The sequence below is a fragment of the Hyla sarda genome, chromosome 4, assembly GCF_029499605.1.
Source record: "Hyla sarda isolate aHylSar1 chromosome 4, aHylSar1.hap1, whole genome shotgun sequence".
In the NCBI taxonomy this organism is placed as follows: domain Eukaryota; kingdom Metazoa; phylum Chordata; class Amphibia; order Anura; family Hylidae; genus Hyla; species Hyla sarda.
Genome location: NC_079192.1, coordinates 122,474,611 through 122,490,556, shown reverse-complemented (window position 1 = coordinate 122,490,556; position 15,946 = coordinate 122,474,611). Strand labels below are relative to the sequence as shown.

General features: G+C 39.6%; 1 protein-coding gene across 2 annotated transcripts in view; it reads left to right on the top strand.

The window, feature by feature from the left end:
• LOC130368390 (aminopeptidase N-like) overlaps positions 1-15,670 on the top strand; it is a 70,956-nt gene extending 55,286 nt beyond the window's left edge. The window contains exons 11-22 of one of the 2 annotated variants that reach the window (XM_056571978.1): positions 1,844-2,016; positions 2,282-2,338; positions 3,671-3,747; positions 4,554-4,693; positions 7,165-7,220; positions 7,955-8,102; positions 9,113-9,204; positions 11,921-12,028; positions 13,052-13,219; positions 14,347-14,487; positions 14,569-14,647; positions 14,908-15,670. In XM_056571978.1, coding sequence (XP_056427953.1) covers positions 1,844-2,016; positions 2,282-2,338; positions 3,671-3,747; positions 4,554-4,693; positions 7,165-7,220; positions 7,955-8,102; positions 9,113-9,204; positions 11,921-12,028; positions 13,052-13,219; positions 14,347-14,487; positions 14,569-14,647; positions 14,908-15,063 — 1,395 coding nt within the window. In that variant the 3' untranslated portion in view covers positions 15,064-15,670. The remainder of the gene's footprint in view (positions 1-1,843; positions 2,017-2,281; positions 2,339-3,670; positions 3,748-4,553; positions 4,694-7,164; positions 7,221-7,954; positions 8,103-9,112; positions 9,205-11,920; positions 12,029-13,051; positions 13,220-14,346; positions 14,488-14,568; positions 14,648-14,907) is intronic. The other variant, XM_056571979.1, reaches the window with a different exon arrangement.
• Positions 15,671-15,946: the final 276 nt, after the last annotated feature.

Below are 15,946 nucleotides of genomic sequence, written 5' to 3'. Positions count from 1 at the left end.
TGTAATCCTTTATAATTGTAGTTTTGCAACAGCTGGAGACCCATGTTTGGTAAAACTCTGTGTTACAGCAGTGTTGCTGCAGGCTGTGTTCCTCCTGCAGCTTTTTCAATCAGCCATCTCGTGTCCATGACCCTTGGACACACTCATGCTGCTGTGGGACTCATAAGCGTCCCAGGAGGTATGGTGACCCCTAGTGGTGGGATTTTCAAAGGCAGTTTTCTTTAATAAAATGTGAAAACATTTTTAAAGAAGTATATTAGAAAAACTATTGTTTTACCAAGATGTACAAAATATGCAAAGTTTTTATATCTGACAGTGCCCATTTAAAATTCAAGTTAATACCATAATTCTGTTTACAATGTTGCAACCAGTTTTCTTAATCAGTGGCATTGCCTAATTTTCACTTTCTTCTTGAGTCTGGTGGTGCCATGCAGAAAAACACCCACCTGCATGTGATTGCCAATGGCTCCTTGTTCAGTCATGGACAAGCAATGCCGCAGTCAGACATGACATGTGGGCAAGGTTCCATCAGCTGCACTGTGGCACTGTAGATTCATTCTGGAAGGACAATGGTGCAGACTGACACATGCTGCCTCTACACTCCAAAAAAGGAGGATAGGTACCAGTCTTTTTTTAATTTCATGCCTTTGTTTGTATGTTAGGGTATGTTCACACTGAGAAATTGGGGAGGAATTTACTTGAGTAATTCTGCTCGCTTATTCCTCTCCAATTCAGTCAGCAGTGAAAAACCCAAGAGAGTTTAACTGTATTTCCGCTCCTCAGTTCACACTGAGGAATTTCCGCAAGCGAAATTCCGCCGCTGAATTCCGTTCCGCATGAAGAATGAAAATGTTCTTTCTTCATGCAGAATCCGCGTCTTTGTCCCATGGAAATCAATGAAATTTTACGGCCCGACACAGTTCCTCCTATATTCCGCATGGAATTCCACGCAAATTCCATGTGAAAAAATAAGAGAAATTCTGCAGCGGAATTTTTAAGTGAGAATTCCTCGCCAATTCCTAAAACTATGTTTACAGCTCAGTAGTGCTTGAATAGTGATATTCCATCCACATTTATTCACATTTCTTAAATGTGCCGATCCATATGATCTCAGGTCGGTCCTATATTGTAGTTATCACTGTGCAAGTTGATAACTATAGTATGTGTGGACAGTGAAGTCAGCAAAAAGTTTCTGAATAACAGCCTGAAATGTCAAAGAAATATAATATATCGCCAGTAATGTAGCTACCAAACCATAAACTAAATAGCAGCAACATTTACATCTAAAAATAAAAAAAAACAAGTATTTACTGCTGTGAAAAATGGTAGAATTTATTTTATTTCAAACACTTTATTTTATTTCAAACCCCTATAAACTTTCAATACAAAACAAGGGAACAATGGAGAACTTCCCCAATGTGTGAAATATAGTTGATTTAAACAGTTCAAAGAATAAACCGGATGCACTCACCCAGGAATTCTTGCCAGATTAAATATTTATTCAATAATCCATAAAACGGTGTAGCGGGTAGATGCAGAGGAGCAGCCTCGCAGCTGCGAGGCTGCTCCTCTGCGTCTACCCGCGTCTACCCGCTACACCGTTTTATGAATTATTGAATAAAGATTTCATCTGGCAAGAATTCCTGGGTGAGTGCATCTGCTTTATTCTTTGAACTGTTTGCTATTCTTTGCTTGGAGTGCACCCTCAGATCAGCCCAACTGGTTTTGTTTGCTGGACTGGCTAATCCAGGACGGGATCTATTGTGAATTGCAGTGCCGGATTCACTTTGTCTTGCCTAGCTGGTTGTATTTGATTTAATCCTTGTTTTTATTTTTGCTTTAGGCTATTGATGATAAACAATTTCAGCTTGAAAACAGAATTGAAGATATCATGAACACATGGGTCTTGCAGATGGGTTTTCCTGTGGTGACGATAGATACAACTCGTGGATTAGTAGAACAGAAACATTTTCTTTTAGATCCGGAAGCAACAGTCACTCGGCCATCAGATTATAAGTAAGATCATAGTCTAAGTACAATATTTCTTCTCAAGTGTCAGATATGCTGGATGTTATTTAGAGAACCTGTGGTCACTACCGAATTCAATTTTTTTTTGGCATGTATAGATAGCTGTGTATATCGATCAGCTCCTCCCTCCACACACACTCACACGTTCCTGAGTTATAGGGGTTTATAGTTCTTCTGATGGTTCATGGCGTTGGCCACCTTCTGTCACTATTAATAGTGAATATATCCTAATCATTGTAACATTGGTGAACAGGGCTGGCTTCTGGTTCAGGAATTCATCGGCGCTGACCGGGAGAAGGACATCAGACAGGTAGGATACCTTAACAGAGGATTTTATTGTGGATAATGCAATATCAGGAAGGCTGCAGATCCGGATTATTATCTACGCGATCACCATTGTTGTGTATGAACTACACAACTATGTCGGGTGAGCGGTGATTCTTCCCCCTACCCTCCCCCTACATTGTAGTGATTTTACTCCACAAGGAGTGCCTCCATCTTTTCTTTTTCCTCTACAATAATTGTAACATGGGACTTACTGATGGATATTCACTTTACTTCTGCCCAGTTGTGAGCAATGATGAGGCTCCGTCTTCCAGATCCTCTGTTGTCCTAACCGTGATAACAGCACTCTATATATATAGTCTATATCATGTCTGCCTATATAGGAGCCTGTGACCATATACCTCACTCTGCCCCCTCATAGTCGCACAACAAACAAGTGCAGGCATTGGAGGAAGCAGAGTGGTGTATATGGTCACAGGCTCCTATATAGGCAGGCATGCTATGGACTGGAGTGCTGACCCAACAGATGGACGGATGGAGGATCGGGGGGTTGGAGCCTCATTATTATTAACAATGGTGGAGAAGTAAAGTGAATATCCATCAGTACGTCCCATGTTACAATAATAAGGATGTTTTCCATTAAAAGTGACAGAATGTGGCAAACCCCTTGAGGGAAGTGTATGGAGGGTGGCATCCCCAGTAGCAGTATGTCCACACTGCCGGAAGCTCACAAATGCCTGCTGTGTGAACACAGCAAACACTGAACACACCCCAACCCCAAGACATTAAAATATTCACATCACTACCCATAATCACTATTATGGACATTTATCAACGGGTTTAGTCAGGTTTTCTTTACTATAATTGTGGCAAAATTGTCGCAACTGCGACTACGCGATTTTTCTTGCGACATTTTGACTGGAAAGCGAGAAAAGCATGTTTTCCAAAAATTAACTACGTAGTAATAATTTTAAAATGGACTATGGGTAGTCAGGTATTTATTAACTGCGACAGTCGCAACTGCACAAAAAAAAGTCGCAACAGGGTTAAAAATTTACTACATTTACTCCAGCTCAAAGATGGAGCAGAAAAAGCTACTACCAAAGTAAAAAAGGAAAAATTGCTTACGTGAAAGAAAATTATCAACAGGCTGAAAGCAGTTGATAAATAAGTCACACATAAGCAAAAAAAAGTAAGGAAAAAATTACTAAAAAAAAGAATACATAAGCAAACATTGATAAATGTCCCTCTATATTTCTATGCAATACAGTAATGTCCCTGTATTATTTATACACTAATTTACAAGGCACATTTCTTCCCTTTATATTCCCAACAATATTGTTTTCAATCTTTTCAGCTATACCTGGATTGTACCTATCACATATATCACCAGAACTAGTCTTCAAATGAATTTCTGGCTTAAACATCCTGCAGGTAAGAACTTCCCATTATAATTTTTTTCATATAGGAATATCTAAGCTTTGAATAAAAAATGGAAATACAGGATGGGGAAAAACATTAGATAATCCGTATATGGATAATCCGTATACAGAGTAAGGCTTTGTTCACACTATGGAATTTCCATGCAGAAAAAATGAACTTTTTTTTGGGCAGAATACCAAAGCAAATACTTGCGGTCCTAGCGCTGACTTATTCAGTCATATGACTGGGTTCAGGGTAAGATGATTCATTTGAAATCTTTGTAGTGTGAACCCAGCCTTACACAGCTAGTTTGAGCTGTATCCAGTATTGACATCTACACCGATTCTTAAGCTTAACAGGACAAACAGTCAAAAATAGGATCCTGGTGGATCTGTTTTTTTTACAATGCAAGCCTATGGCACCAGGATGCTGCAGGATAGGCATCCTGTTGCACCATCTTGTGTGCCTGTTGGCAAAATAATTTGCTTAAAATAAATACAAAGTGATTCAAATGGATCGGTAAAGAAATGGACAACTGCTCCAAAAAAGCTTCCTGCTGCTTCATCTGGAAAGAAAAAATATTACTTTCTATAAAAGATATATAAAAAAAAAAAAAAAAAAAAAACAGGACATTTTAACAGAATTCAAAAACAGAGAACCTGGGAATCTAGTCATAGGCTGGGTTCCCATAGGGGGAATCTATCATTGGGTTCGCACTAGTTTCATGGTGTAAAATAGTGGCAATTTTTTAAGCAAAATCTTTATGTGCAACTTTTATAAAAGGATAACATTTTGATGAAACATTTCTTCCATGTCAGACACACACAGCCCATTTGATTTGACTGGGCAAGGAAATAACTGGCTGCTTGCAAACATCAATATGACTGGATATTACAGGGTTAACTATGATGATGGAAACTGGGACAGATTGCTTGAACAACTGAACACTGACCTTTCAGTGAGTATTGGTTATTGTTTTGGCTAAACATATAGATAATGCTGTGTTGGGAAGTACTTACTGTAAGCAGATACCATGCTTCAGCATGTATTAGATACATTGATGTCATTGCGGTCCTATTTTTTTTAAAATAATGTAAGCCAATGGGAAATGGATTAGGCTGTATGGCATACCACAGCATCCGCTTTTAGCACCAGTTAAAGTATGTTTTTTCCTAAAACGAAAACATAAACATGGTGTGAACGTACCCTAACAAAAATAGAAGAAACAATGGTAAATAGTTCAAGACAACTTAGGTCTATTGACATTTGCCCTTTTACAAATGGAGCTTCCCTATATGGAAATGACACGTGACCCTTCAGTGCAATATAAAATCAAGGGATATATCACCGATACAAAAAAACCCTACAGCAACCTGCATGTAAAGGGTGCATATATAATATTACATACATATGAAAACAGAATGCACCACAACTAAGTATGGAAAAATCGATATATGTCTTTATTATGTTATACAAAAATAGTTAACAAACATAAAGATACATTTTAGACATAGACAGCACCAGATACATACAATGAATAGGTATGCTATATTACAGCAAAACGATCGTTGGGGTTGGTATAGGTATGGTTTGGCACCCCTATGTAATTGTTCTTTACTTTTGCTCAGGTCTTTCCTTGTATCATTCTATGAATGTATAAATGGTTACGCCTTGTACCTGATCTGGTTTCTTAACTTCTGGCTTCATTCCTATGGGTCGAGCCTTCTTACCTATTCATTGTATGTATCTGGTGCTGTCTATGTCTAAAATATATCTTTATGTTTTTTAACTATTTTTGTATAACTTAATAAAGAGATGTATCGATTTTTCCATACTTAATTGTGGTGCATTCTGTTTTAATGGGTGTGTAATAAAATAGAGTGAGCAAGTTTTCTGTGGATCAGTGTGAATATATGTTTGAATGCTAAAATCAGGGTCTGGGGGACTTAAAGGGGTACTCCGCCCCTAGACATCTTATCCCCTATCCAAAGGATAGGGGATAAGATGTCAGATTGCCGGGGTCCCGCTGCTGGGGACCCCAGGGATCGCCGCTGCGGCACCCCGCTATCATTACTGCACAGAGTGAGTTCGCTCTGCGCGTAATGACGGGCAATACAGGGGCTGGGGCATCGTTACGTCACGGCTCCGCCCCTCATGATGTCACAACCCGCCCCCCTCAATACAAGTCTATGGGAGGGGGTGTGGCAGTCACGAGGTGCGGAGCCATGACATCATGCTGCTCTGTCCCCTGTATCGCCCGTCATTACGCACAGAGCGAACTTGCTCTGCGCAGTAATGATAGCAGGGTGCCGCAGCGGCGATCCCCGGGGTCCACAGCAGCAGGACCCCGGCGATCTGACATCTTATCCCCTATCCTTTGGATAGGGGATAAGATGTCTAGGGGCAGAGTACCCCTTTAGCACAAGGCCAGCATTTCCAAATCTGGAAGATGAGGTTTTCTTGTACAAAGGTGGTAACAGTCTACCTAGGTTGGGGTTATCAAAAAGAAACCTATACTCCAAAAGGGGAAACCTATGTCCCAAAATGGTGCCATTGAGAACACCAACTGATCCTACAATTGGGAAAACTCAATTATTTATTGCATTGTTATTTGTTTTGTCAAAGAGTTTTATTAAAGTGTGTAAAAACAGAGACATTAACATATGAAAAACAAACAGATGCGGGACAATTAGAAATATTACCAAGAGTATACAATCTGGAGAGGTTACATATAAGTGTCTAGGTTCAGTCGCCTTAAAGGGGTACGCCGCTGCTCAGCGTTTGGAACAAACTGTTCCGAACACTGGAGCCTGCGCCGGGAACTCGTGACATCATAGCCCCACCCCCTCATGATGTCACACCCCGCCCCCTCAATGCAAGTCTATGGGAAGGGGCGTGGCGGCTGTCACGCCCCTCCCATAGACTTGCATTGAGGGGGCGGATCATGATGCCATGAGGGGGCGGGGCTATGACATCACGAGTTCCCGGCGCCGGCTCCAGTGTTTGGAACAGTTTGTTCCAAATGCTGAGCAGGGGAGTACCCCTTTAAGGAGATGGATAGAATACCTTAGACTGAATCATTTCTGCCAGCATAAAACTGTAAGGGGGACATTTATCAAAACCTGTCCAGAGGAAAAGTTGCTGAGTTGTCCATAGCAACCAATCAGATTGCTTCTTTCATTTTTGTAAAGGCCTCTAAAAAATGAAAGAAGCGATCTGATTGGTTGCTATGGGCAACTGAGCAACTTTTCCTCTGGACAGGTCTTGATAAATCCCCCTCAAAGTATTTATTGCAATTTAAAAAATAAATCCATGTTCCCATGGCCCCTCAGCTCAATGAAGATGAAAACCTTTGTAAACCTCTGTATTAGTACCCCAGGGGAGAATGAATGCTATCAATGATCTATGTAAACCATTTTTGTTCTGCAGGTTATTCCTGTTATAAACCGGGCTCAGATCATTGATGATGCATTTAATTTAGCCAGGTGAGCAAAAATGTTCAGAATATTCTAAACCCCTCAATATGACCTCACATATCCCGTGTCTCCTCTCAATTACTAATAGTAAAGTTTTGTAAAAAGCATAAAAAAAGATTAAAAAAAAGCATATATTGCATAGTGTAATTTTACACTTCACAAAAGACCAATTTGATGTATAATAGCATAAGCTTAGCTCTATAAGGGATCAAGTGTCTTCCTGAGAAGACCGCCAAACTGACTTAGGAGTCTTATGGGATATGCATGGCTCTCTGGGAAAAAAGTATGCAAAATAGCTCTCTACCATAAGGGAACAATAGGTGGCACTAGAAAGCAAGCTTTTTCATTCTAGAGGAGAGCTATTTTGTGTATACTTGGAGGTATGCGCTGAATATTCTTCTGCGGGAGATGAAAGAGAGACATATTTTATATATTTTATGTGTACTGCCACTTATTTTGCAAGTCTATTTTTATCATTTTTCATAAAAGTAGCATGTACTTTACAACTTTGTCAAGCTCTGTTCACAATAGAGTTCATTGTTTCCATCTTAACTGCATCCGTGACAGATTCTGTTTTTATAATAATCCCACAGATAATAGGCCCCTATTAAGCATGAACAAATTACTTTATTTTTCAAACAGTACCCCAGTGCCAAAATAGCCAAATGTCTAATACAGTATTCCAAATTGTTTAATAATTGGGAGTTCTTAAAACTGTTTTAAAATTGTTTATTGCATTTTAGAGCTGAGATAATAAAGACTACAAGAGCACTTGAAACAACTACATTTCTCTCCAAGGATGTGGAGTACATGCCATGGCAGGCGGCCATCAACAGTCTCAGTTACTTTACACAGATGTTTGACCGCACAGACGTGTATGGACCAATGAAGGTAAAATACCAGGACGTAATGTTTTTGTTATTAACTTATGATACTCATAGGTTTATAATAATAAACACAAGAATAAACACTCATGATAAACCCAAGAATGTAATGGTGGCCTTTGCACATTAGATGAATATTGGCCACACCTGTTAATTTCGGCAGGATTTGCCAACCATTATCCTGGAAGATGTCAAGAGAAAGAAGGATTGGGACTGATGGATTTCAATATGAACCCTTTTTTCTCATGGGAGTTGAGATGCCAGTGTTTATCAGAGACTTATTCTTTTCTCCCTATTGAGAATGCATGTTCACTGAGCTATCTGAGGTTTATTATCACCTCTAAAGCAATCCTGCAGGCTTATTTTATGTCGTTATCACTCTTTCATTCAGAGCTATACACATATTTGAAGAACATTTATTTATAATGGATTTGTTATTACAATAGTGCAAAACCATTTTCTCTATAGGTCTTTATTAAAAATGTTGATTTGTTTTGTTTTCACTGCCTCTGCAGATTGCGGTGTGAGCTCTATTTTCGCTCTATACTTGTACACAGCCATTATTTCCTACCCTTTCATGTGCTCTCCTCTGTATCTTTAGTATGTGAGAGCTGCCCCCCCCCCCCCTCCTCCCCATTATCTGAAACTGTGTGTAGCACCTCTTGCTGTTATTGGTAACATTTACAGACAGAAAAGAAAGTCTATAGGATTTATTGAATGTTTCTCTGAGCAGCAGCTAAATCGTAGGACATGTTTCATTAAGACTATTTAGAGGCAACTGTACACTATACTCATCTGTGGGTCAACAATGCCAGTCTTGTCCTCAAAGCCTCTGTTTACTGCCCTGGATGATGAGATCTTCCTTCTCTGCTAATTATATTTCTAACACACTGCGGCCAATCACTGGCCTCACTGGTCTCGCTGTCTATGGACGAACAGTATAAGATAATGCTCATAGAATGCTGTATTAACACTGTGATCCTGGCCATCACTAAATGTGTGGCATTTCTCAAACAGGCTTACATGAAGCAGCAGGTTATACCTCTTTATGAGTATTTTAAAAACAAGACAATTGATTGGACTGTTAGACCTGCAACTTTAACAGAACAGTAAGTACCACATTTATGGACACATAGTTTTGAAGCAGTTTTCCCATCATAGAAAGTATCAGCTACTTATCCCCTAGATAAAGCCTTTACAGTATTGTTGCCATTTTAATATTGAGCAATATGTGAGATAAATCTTATACAGTGGGGAAAAAAAGTATTTAGCCAGCCACCAATTGTGCAAGTTCTCCCACTTAAAAAGGATGAGAGAGGCCTGTAATTTGCATCATAGGTATACCTCAACTATGAGACATAATGAGAAAAAGAAATCCATAAAATCACATTGTCTGATTTTTAAAGAATTTATTTGCAAATTATAGTGGAAAAAAATTATTTGGTCACCTACAAAGAAGTAAGATTTCTGGCTCTCACAGACCTGTAACTTCTTCTTTAAGAGTCTCCTCTGTCCTCCACTCATTACCTGTATTAATTACACCTGTTTGAACTTGTTATCAGTATAAAAGACACCTGTCCACAACCTCAAACAGTCACACTCCAACCTCCACTATGGTCAAGACCAAAGAAATGTCGAAGGACACCAGAAACAAAATTGTAGACCTGCACCAGGCTGGGAAGACTGAATCTGCAATAGGCAAGCAGCTTGGTATGAAGAAATCCACTGTGGGAGCAATTATTAGAAAATGGAAGACATACAAGATTAATGATAATCTCCCTCGATCTGGGGCTCCACGCAAGATCTCACCCTGTGGTGTCAAAATGATCACAAGAACGGTGAGCAAAAATCCCAGAACTACATGGGGGGACCTAGTGAATGACCTGCAGAGAGCTGAGATCAAAGTAACAAAGGCTACCATCAGTAACACACTACGCCGCCAGGGACTCGAATCATGCAGTGCCAGACATTTCCCCCTGCTTAAGCCAGTACATGTCCGGGCCCATCTGAAGTTTGCTAGAGAGCATTTGTATGATTCAGAAAAGTATTGGGAAAATGTCATATGGTCAGATGAAACCAAAGTAGAACTTTTTGGTAAAAACTTAACTCGTCGTGTTTGGAGGAGAAAGAATGCCGAGTTGCATCCAAAGAACACCATACCTACTGGGAAGCATGGGGGTGGAAACATCATGCTATGGGGCAGTTTTCCTGCCAAGGGACATGGATGACTGATCAGTGTAAAGGAAAGAATGAATAAGGCCATGTATCATGAGATTTTGAGTGAAAATCTCCTTCCACCAGCAAGGGCATTGAAGATGAAATGTGGCTGGGTCTTTCAGCATGATAATGATCCCAAACATACCGTCTGAGCAACAAAGGAGTGGTTTTGTAATGTGGTGAAGTCATGTAACCAGGGAACGTGTCAGTGACCAGGTGACTTGTGGGTGACCTATGTGAGTCCTCCAAATTGCTCCCTTATAAACCAAGGGAGGAGCTAACCAGTTCAGTCTAAGCTGAGGAGCAGTACAGTAAAGACCTGAGATCGTCGTTGTGTCCTGAGGGAGACCTAGGCCTAACCACGCAGCCACGCTTCAATCATCAAGTGCCCCTTCAAGTGAACGTTAAAGCCTGGTAAGCAGCCACAGGGTTGAAGTCAAGTCAGTTATAGTCAAGTCAGTCAAGTCTGCTAAAGTCAGCGTGGGTCTGCATAATTCAGTCCAAGTCCACTACAAGTCCCAGAGAGCCCACAAGTCTCCTAATTCACTGGTCAACTGCTTGTGTCTAACTGAGCTGTAAAGACAATTTCATCTGTCTGCCTCAGTAAAGCTGCCATTTTCCGTAAATTTGCATCGGAATGATTATTTCTCCGCGCCTAGACCAGGAACCAGCGGCCATGCCTCGGGTGGTGTAGAGGATAACCACGCCTTGGCATCACAAACACAAGGGGTTTAATGCCATCTGCCCCTAGGGTAATATTATCAGCCCTTTCATCCCACCCTCACCCCAGTAAGAAGCATTTCAAGGTCCCATTTCAAGGTCCTGGGGTGGCCTAGCCAGTCTCCATATCTCAACCCCATAAAAAAAACCTTTGCAGGGAGTTGAAAGTCTGTGTTGCCCAGTGACAGCCCCAAAACATCACTGCTCTAAAGAAGATCTGCATGGAGGAATGGGCCAAAATACCAGCAACAGTGTGTGAAAAACTTGTGAAGACTTACAGAAAACATTTGACCCCTGTCATTGCCAACAAAGGGTATATAACAAAGTATTGAGATTAACTTTTATTATTGACCAAATACTTATTTTCCACCATAATTTGCAAATAAATTCTTTAAAAATCATGTGATTTTATGGATTATTTTTCTCATTATGTCTCTCATAGTTGAGGTATACCTATGATGAAAATTACAGGCCTCCCTCATCTTTTTAGGTGGGAGAACTTGCACAATTGGTGGCTGACTAAATACTTTTTTGCCCCACTATATATCCAAAATAACTTAATCATCAAATATGTCTTCATTTGGTGACAGAAAGGGAAGCCAAGTGGACCCTTTTCACATTGAATTGAATGGGGTCTGGCAGGTGTCTGGTATTTTATACGAGTTGAGTGGAGAAAAACAATAGGGCATGCAGTATTTTTTTCTCCACTTAACTCCCATCCTTTAAAAGGGTTAAGGGACAGAGCTCCATTGTGAACTTAGCCTAATAATATCCTCATTATTATCTCCAGAATTCATTCTAATTGTACATCCCCTGCTTACACTGACAGGAAGTATATTGTGCATTATTAAAATGTTCTTTCTATTAATTCTATTATTTTATCTACAGATACAGTGAAGTAAATGCAGTCAATATGGCTTGTAGCTATGGAATCTCAGAATGTGAACAACTGGCCACCAAACTTTTTAATGAGTGGAAAAATTCAAATATCAATGCGTATGTGTGCTCTACAAATCCTGGCCTTCATACTACTGAATCAAAACAGACATATTTTGCAGCTTTCATTTTCATTTATCTTTTGTTAGTTAATGTATTCTTCTCCTCCTGCACTAATCATTCACTCTCAATTCACTGCTAAAATGAGATGTCTCAAATTGTTAACTACCTGTTGTTAGGGGAGAGCAGGACAGAACAAATGTAGTGAGGGTAGGGCTTAGAGGGTTCATGCTGCATCTGAAAGGTAAATCAGGGCTTCCCTCTTATCTCTAAGCACCTTTAAATAGGCACTGCAATTTGAGCAAATTTTGCATCGATCAATAGTACAAGCGATTATTAGAAACTTTGTTACATGTTATTAGACTAAAATACTTATTTTTCCTATGATCAAATATTTTCCCTGTCCACCCTCATTCTGCTAATATTGTTCTCTGAAAATCAGCTCAGCTTTCTTCTGTCCGCTAAACATGCAGTACAAGTCTATGAAGGGGGGAGGAGGGAGCTCTGCTCATCAGCTCTTGGAGAACTGCAAATTAGAGATGAAGCCAACAGAGCAAAAATCTGCTGAAAAATACCATATAAAAGTTATACAATGGCTAGAAATAATTCTGCTTCTTATGTATACACACAAGGCAGCTTATCCGGTAAAGTCACAAAAATGATAGATACACATTCAAGTTCAGTTTCCAGTACCAACAAAAATACTCACTGTTACTTGGCCATTTCCCATAAGAGGGACCAGTCTATTGCTCTATTAAAGTTGTTCAGCCAAAATTTCTATGTAACCACTTAGTATGGACTTTCAAGCGCATAGTAAATCTTACCTATGAGTCGCTAAATTCATGACCCTTCATTACATGGTTAGTCCACAAAAACCTTTTAAGTGTCCACTGTTTTCCTTCCCTTTTCCTACCTCGTTTATGTCAGCTATTCTTATTTGCGCTAGCTTTATTGGGATGGTAAATTGAAATGCCTGCTAAAACTGTGACAAAGTGATGTTATTTTATGTTTCTATGTGAACAGCATCCATCCAAATCTAAGGTCCACCATCTACTGCACTGCAATAGCTCAAGGGGGAGTAGAAGAGTGGGATTTTGCATGGGAAATGTTCAGAAGCACCACTAATGCACAAGAGGCTGACAAACTCCGGTCAGGTCTGGCATGTAGTAAGGAACCCTGGATTCTGAATAGGTAAATAAGTTGAATAGATTTATTCAATCTATTTTTAAATGTATTTTTTTTATTGTTTTTCCTAGAAAAAGATGCCACACTATAGGGTCGGGTCACTGGCGGATCCGCAGTGTAAAATACGCTGCCCATCCGTTACGTGTGACTATACCTTTATCGAGTGTTCTCTAATGAGGGTCAGCACAGAAAGGCATGTGGGTTATTTTTTTTCCAAGTAGTCAAATTTAAAGGAATGAAATGCAGAAACTTGAGCATTTGCTGGGGAAGCCAGTGACATGAGTAATGACATAACAGGGTTCTCATTGCCTCTGGCCCTTTAGTGGGGCTGGAGACATACAAAGAAGATCCAATCTGCATCTTTTTTTCCATGCCTGGCTATACATATTACTGGTATCAGTGATATAATGGGCTATTACTATTAGATCATTGTTATCAGTGATCTGTATATGGGGACAGCAGGGAATGCATAGAAAATGTGTTACCTGCTCACTTGTGCCCCCATTGTAAGAAATGAAAATTAAATTAAGTAATACACATATATTAATAAATTTAAAAAAATGTAAAATAAAAAGGTCGCTTTTTTTTTTTTTTAAAGTGCCCATCCTAGAAAAAAAGTGAACACCTCACCAGCCTCACAAGCACCAATTTTACACCTTCTGTGTGATACAAGCACGTTCTGCATTGACTTACACTGCCGACCCCTGCTAAAATCCTACGCATTCGCTGTCATATCTAATTGCGATGCAGATGTGGGGAGTCATTAAAACACAGCCTCAATGGGTGGTGGAGCCTTGTTAAACTAATTGAGCCTGAGCCACAATTGAATGCAACAGAGCATGTGCAGGATTCTAGCAGGTAACTTACTGGTGTAAGCCAGGCCCTGCCTATATATGAATAGGAAGGTTGGGGGGATTCCGCATACCGAGGCATTTGGGGGCACAGCAGGCCCTAGGCCACACCTCCTTGACACTTTTACACACTATAAAATATACAGACAGATATTATATATAAAGGTATGGCAGGTATTATTTTCTTGTAATCTATGCAACAGTGCCAGCAGTTCACCGCCACCAGGTTCGCTTTAACACGATCTGTTTTTGTTAATTACTTTATACTTTTTCAATTACCAGACTGCTAGAGTTTTCCTTGGATCCCACGAAAATCCGAAGACAAGATACAATTACCACAATTACCAATGTTGCTAATAATGTGTTAGGCCAAAATCTTGTCTGGGACTTTGTCAGAGCCAACTGGGCCAAAATCTTCCAAAAGTAAGTGCCTGCTTTTTGAAGGGGGGTAGAGAAATCTGGTGACATATAGAAAATGTAAATTGATTCATTTTTCTTTGGTAGCTTTGGAGATTCTTCATCCTTTGGTAATCTTATTACTGGAATCTCTGGAAGATTCTCCTCAGAATTTGAATTAGACCAAGTAAGTTAAATTGTTTTAAGAAATTCATCAAAATGTGTCAGGAAAGAAGCAAATAAATTCTCTATATAGTTTTATCATACATAATGTCTGATCAGCTACTTAGACATTTTCAACCCAACCTATCTTTTTTTTGTTTTCTTTAGCTAGAGATTGCACTAATGTGTTGAAATCTAATATGTACTTTTGTAGTATATAACCTTTCCGTAAAAGCATATTTCTGAAAAGATGATTACATTTTTTTTATCACACTCTTTCACCAGCTTAAACAGTTTAAAGAGGACAATAAAGAAGTTGGTTTTGGCACAGCAACTCGTGCACTGGATCAAGTCATAGAAAAGACAGTGGCAAATGCCAAATGGGTCAATCAGAACAAAGCTGTTGTAAAGGAATGGTTTGAGGCTGCAGTAAGACCTTAAAGGACATATGAAAATCTTTACTTATAAATAACAAGTTTACAAACCACATCTGCTCCCTGTGAAAACATTTTGCAGTTCTTGGGTCTACACAGTGAAAAATAGAAAGTGAAACGGCAGACATATTGTATGTCTTGAGGTACTTCAACTAGATTGCTGTTCATTGGGATTTTATGACTTTCCTTTCTCAAGTAACTGAAACCCATATTTTCTATATATTTACTAAATTATATTACAGTAGTGGATGCATGGAATAGCCTTCCTGCAGAAGTGGTCGCTGCAAATACAGTGAAAGAATTTAAACATGCATGGGATAAGCATAAGGCTATCCTTCATATAAGATAGGGCCAGGGACTATTGATAGGATTCAGATTATTGGGCAGACTAGATGGGCCAAATGGTTCTTATCTGCCGACACATTCTATGTTTCTATGTTTCTATAATATATTTACTAAAATTTGTTCCCACCATGAGTAAGGACACAAAGTCTGAAACCTGTCGGTTATTTTGCTGTATTCCTCATGTGTTTTCATATGGATTTTGGATATCAATAAAGCAGGTGCATTCCTATATTTGCATGGTGCTGGACAACTTCCTTTCTTATGCTGTTTGTTCCATGCCAAGAACGCTGCTAGCAAGTCACTGATGGTCGTGAGCTGTTAACAATCATTGTTGGATTTTAAGGGGATGACAAGGAAGATGTTTTTTTTCCCACACATTGAGAGAAAAAACTACTTACCTCTCACTTTGCTCCCCTGCAGCTCCACTCTGTCTTCCAGCGCACCGGTCTCCTGCAGATAGACAACTGCTGAGTGACTTATGATATGTAAACAAAACATAGGATATTGCCAGCTCACCACCTCCGATCCGTGCCCGTCAGGGCACC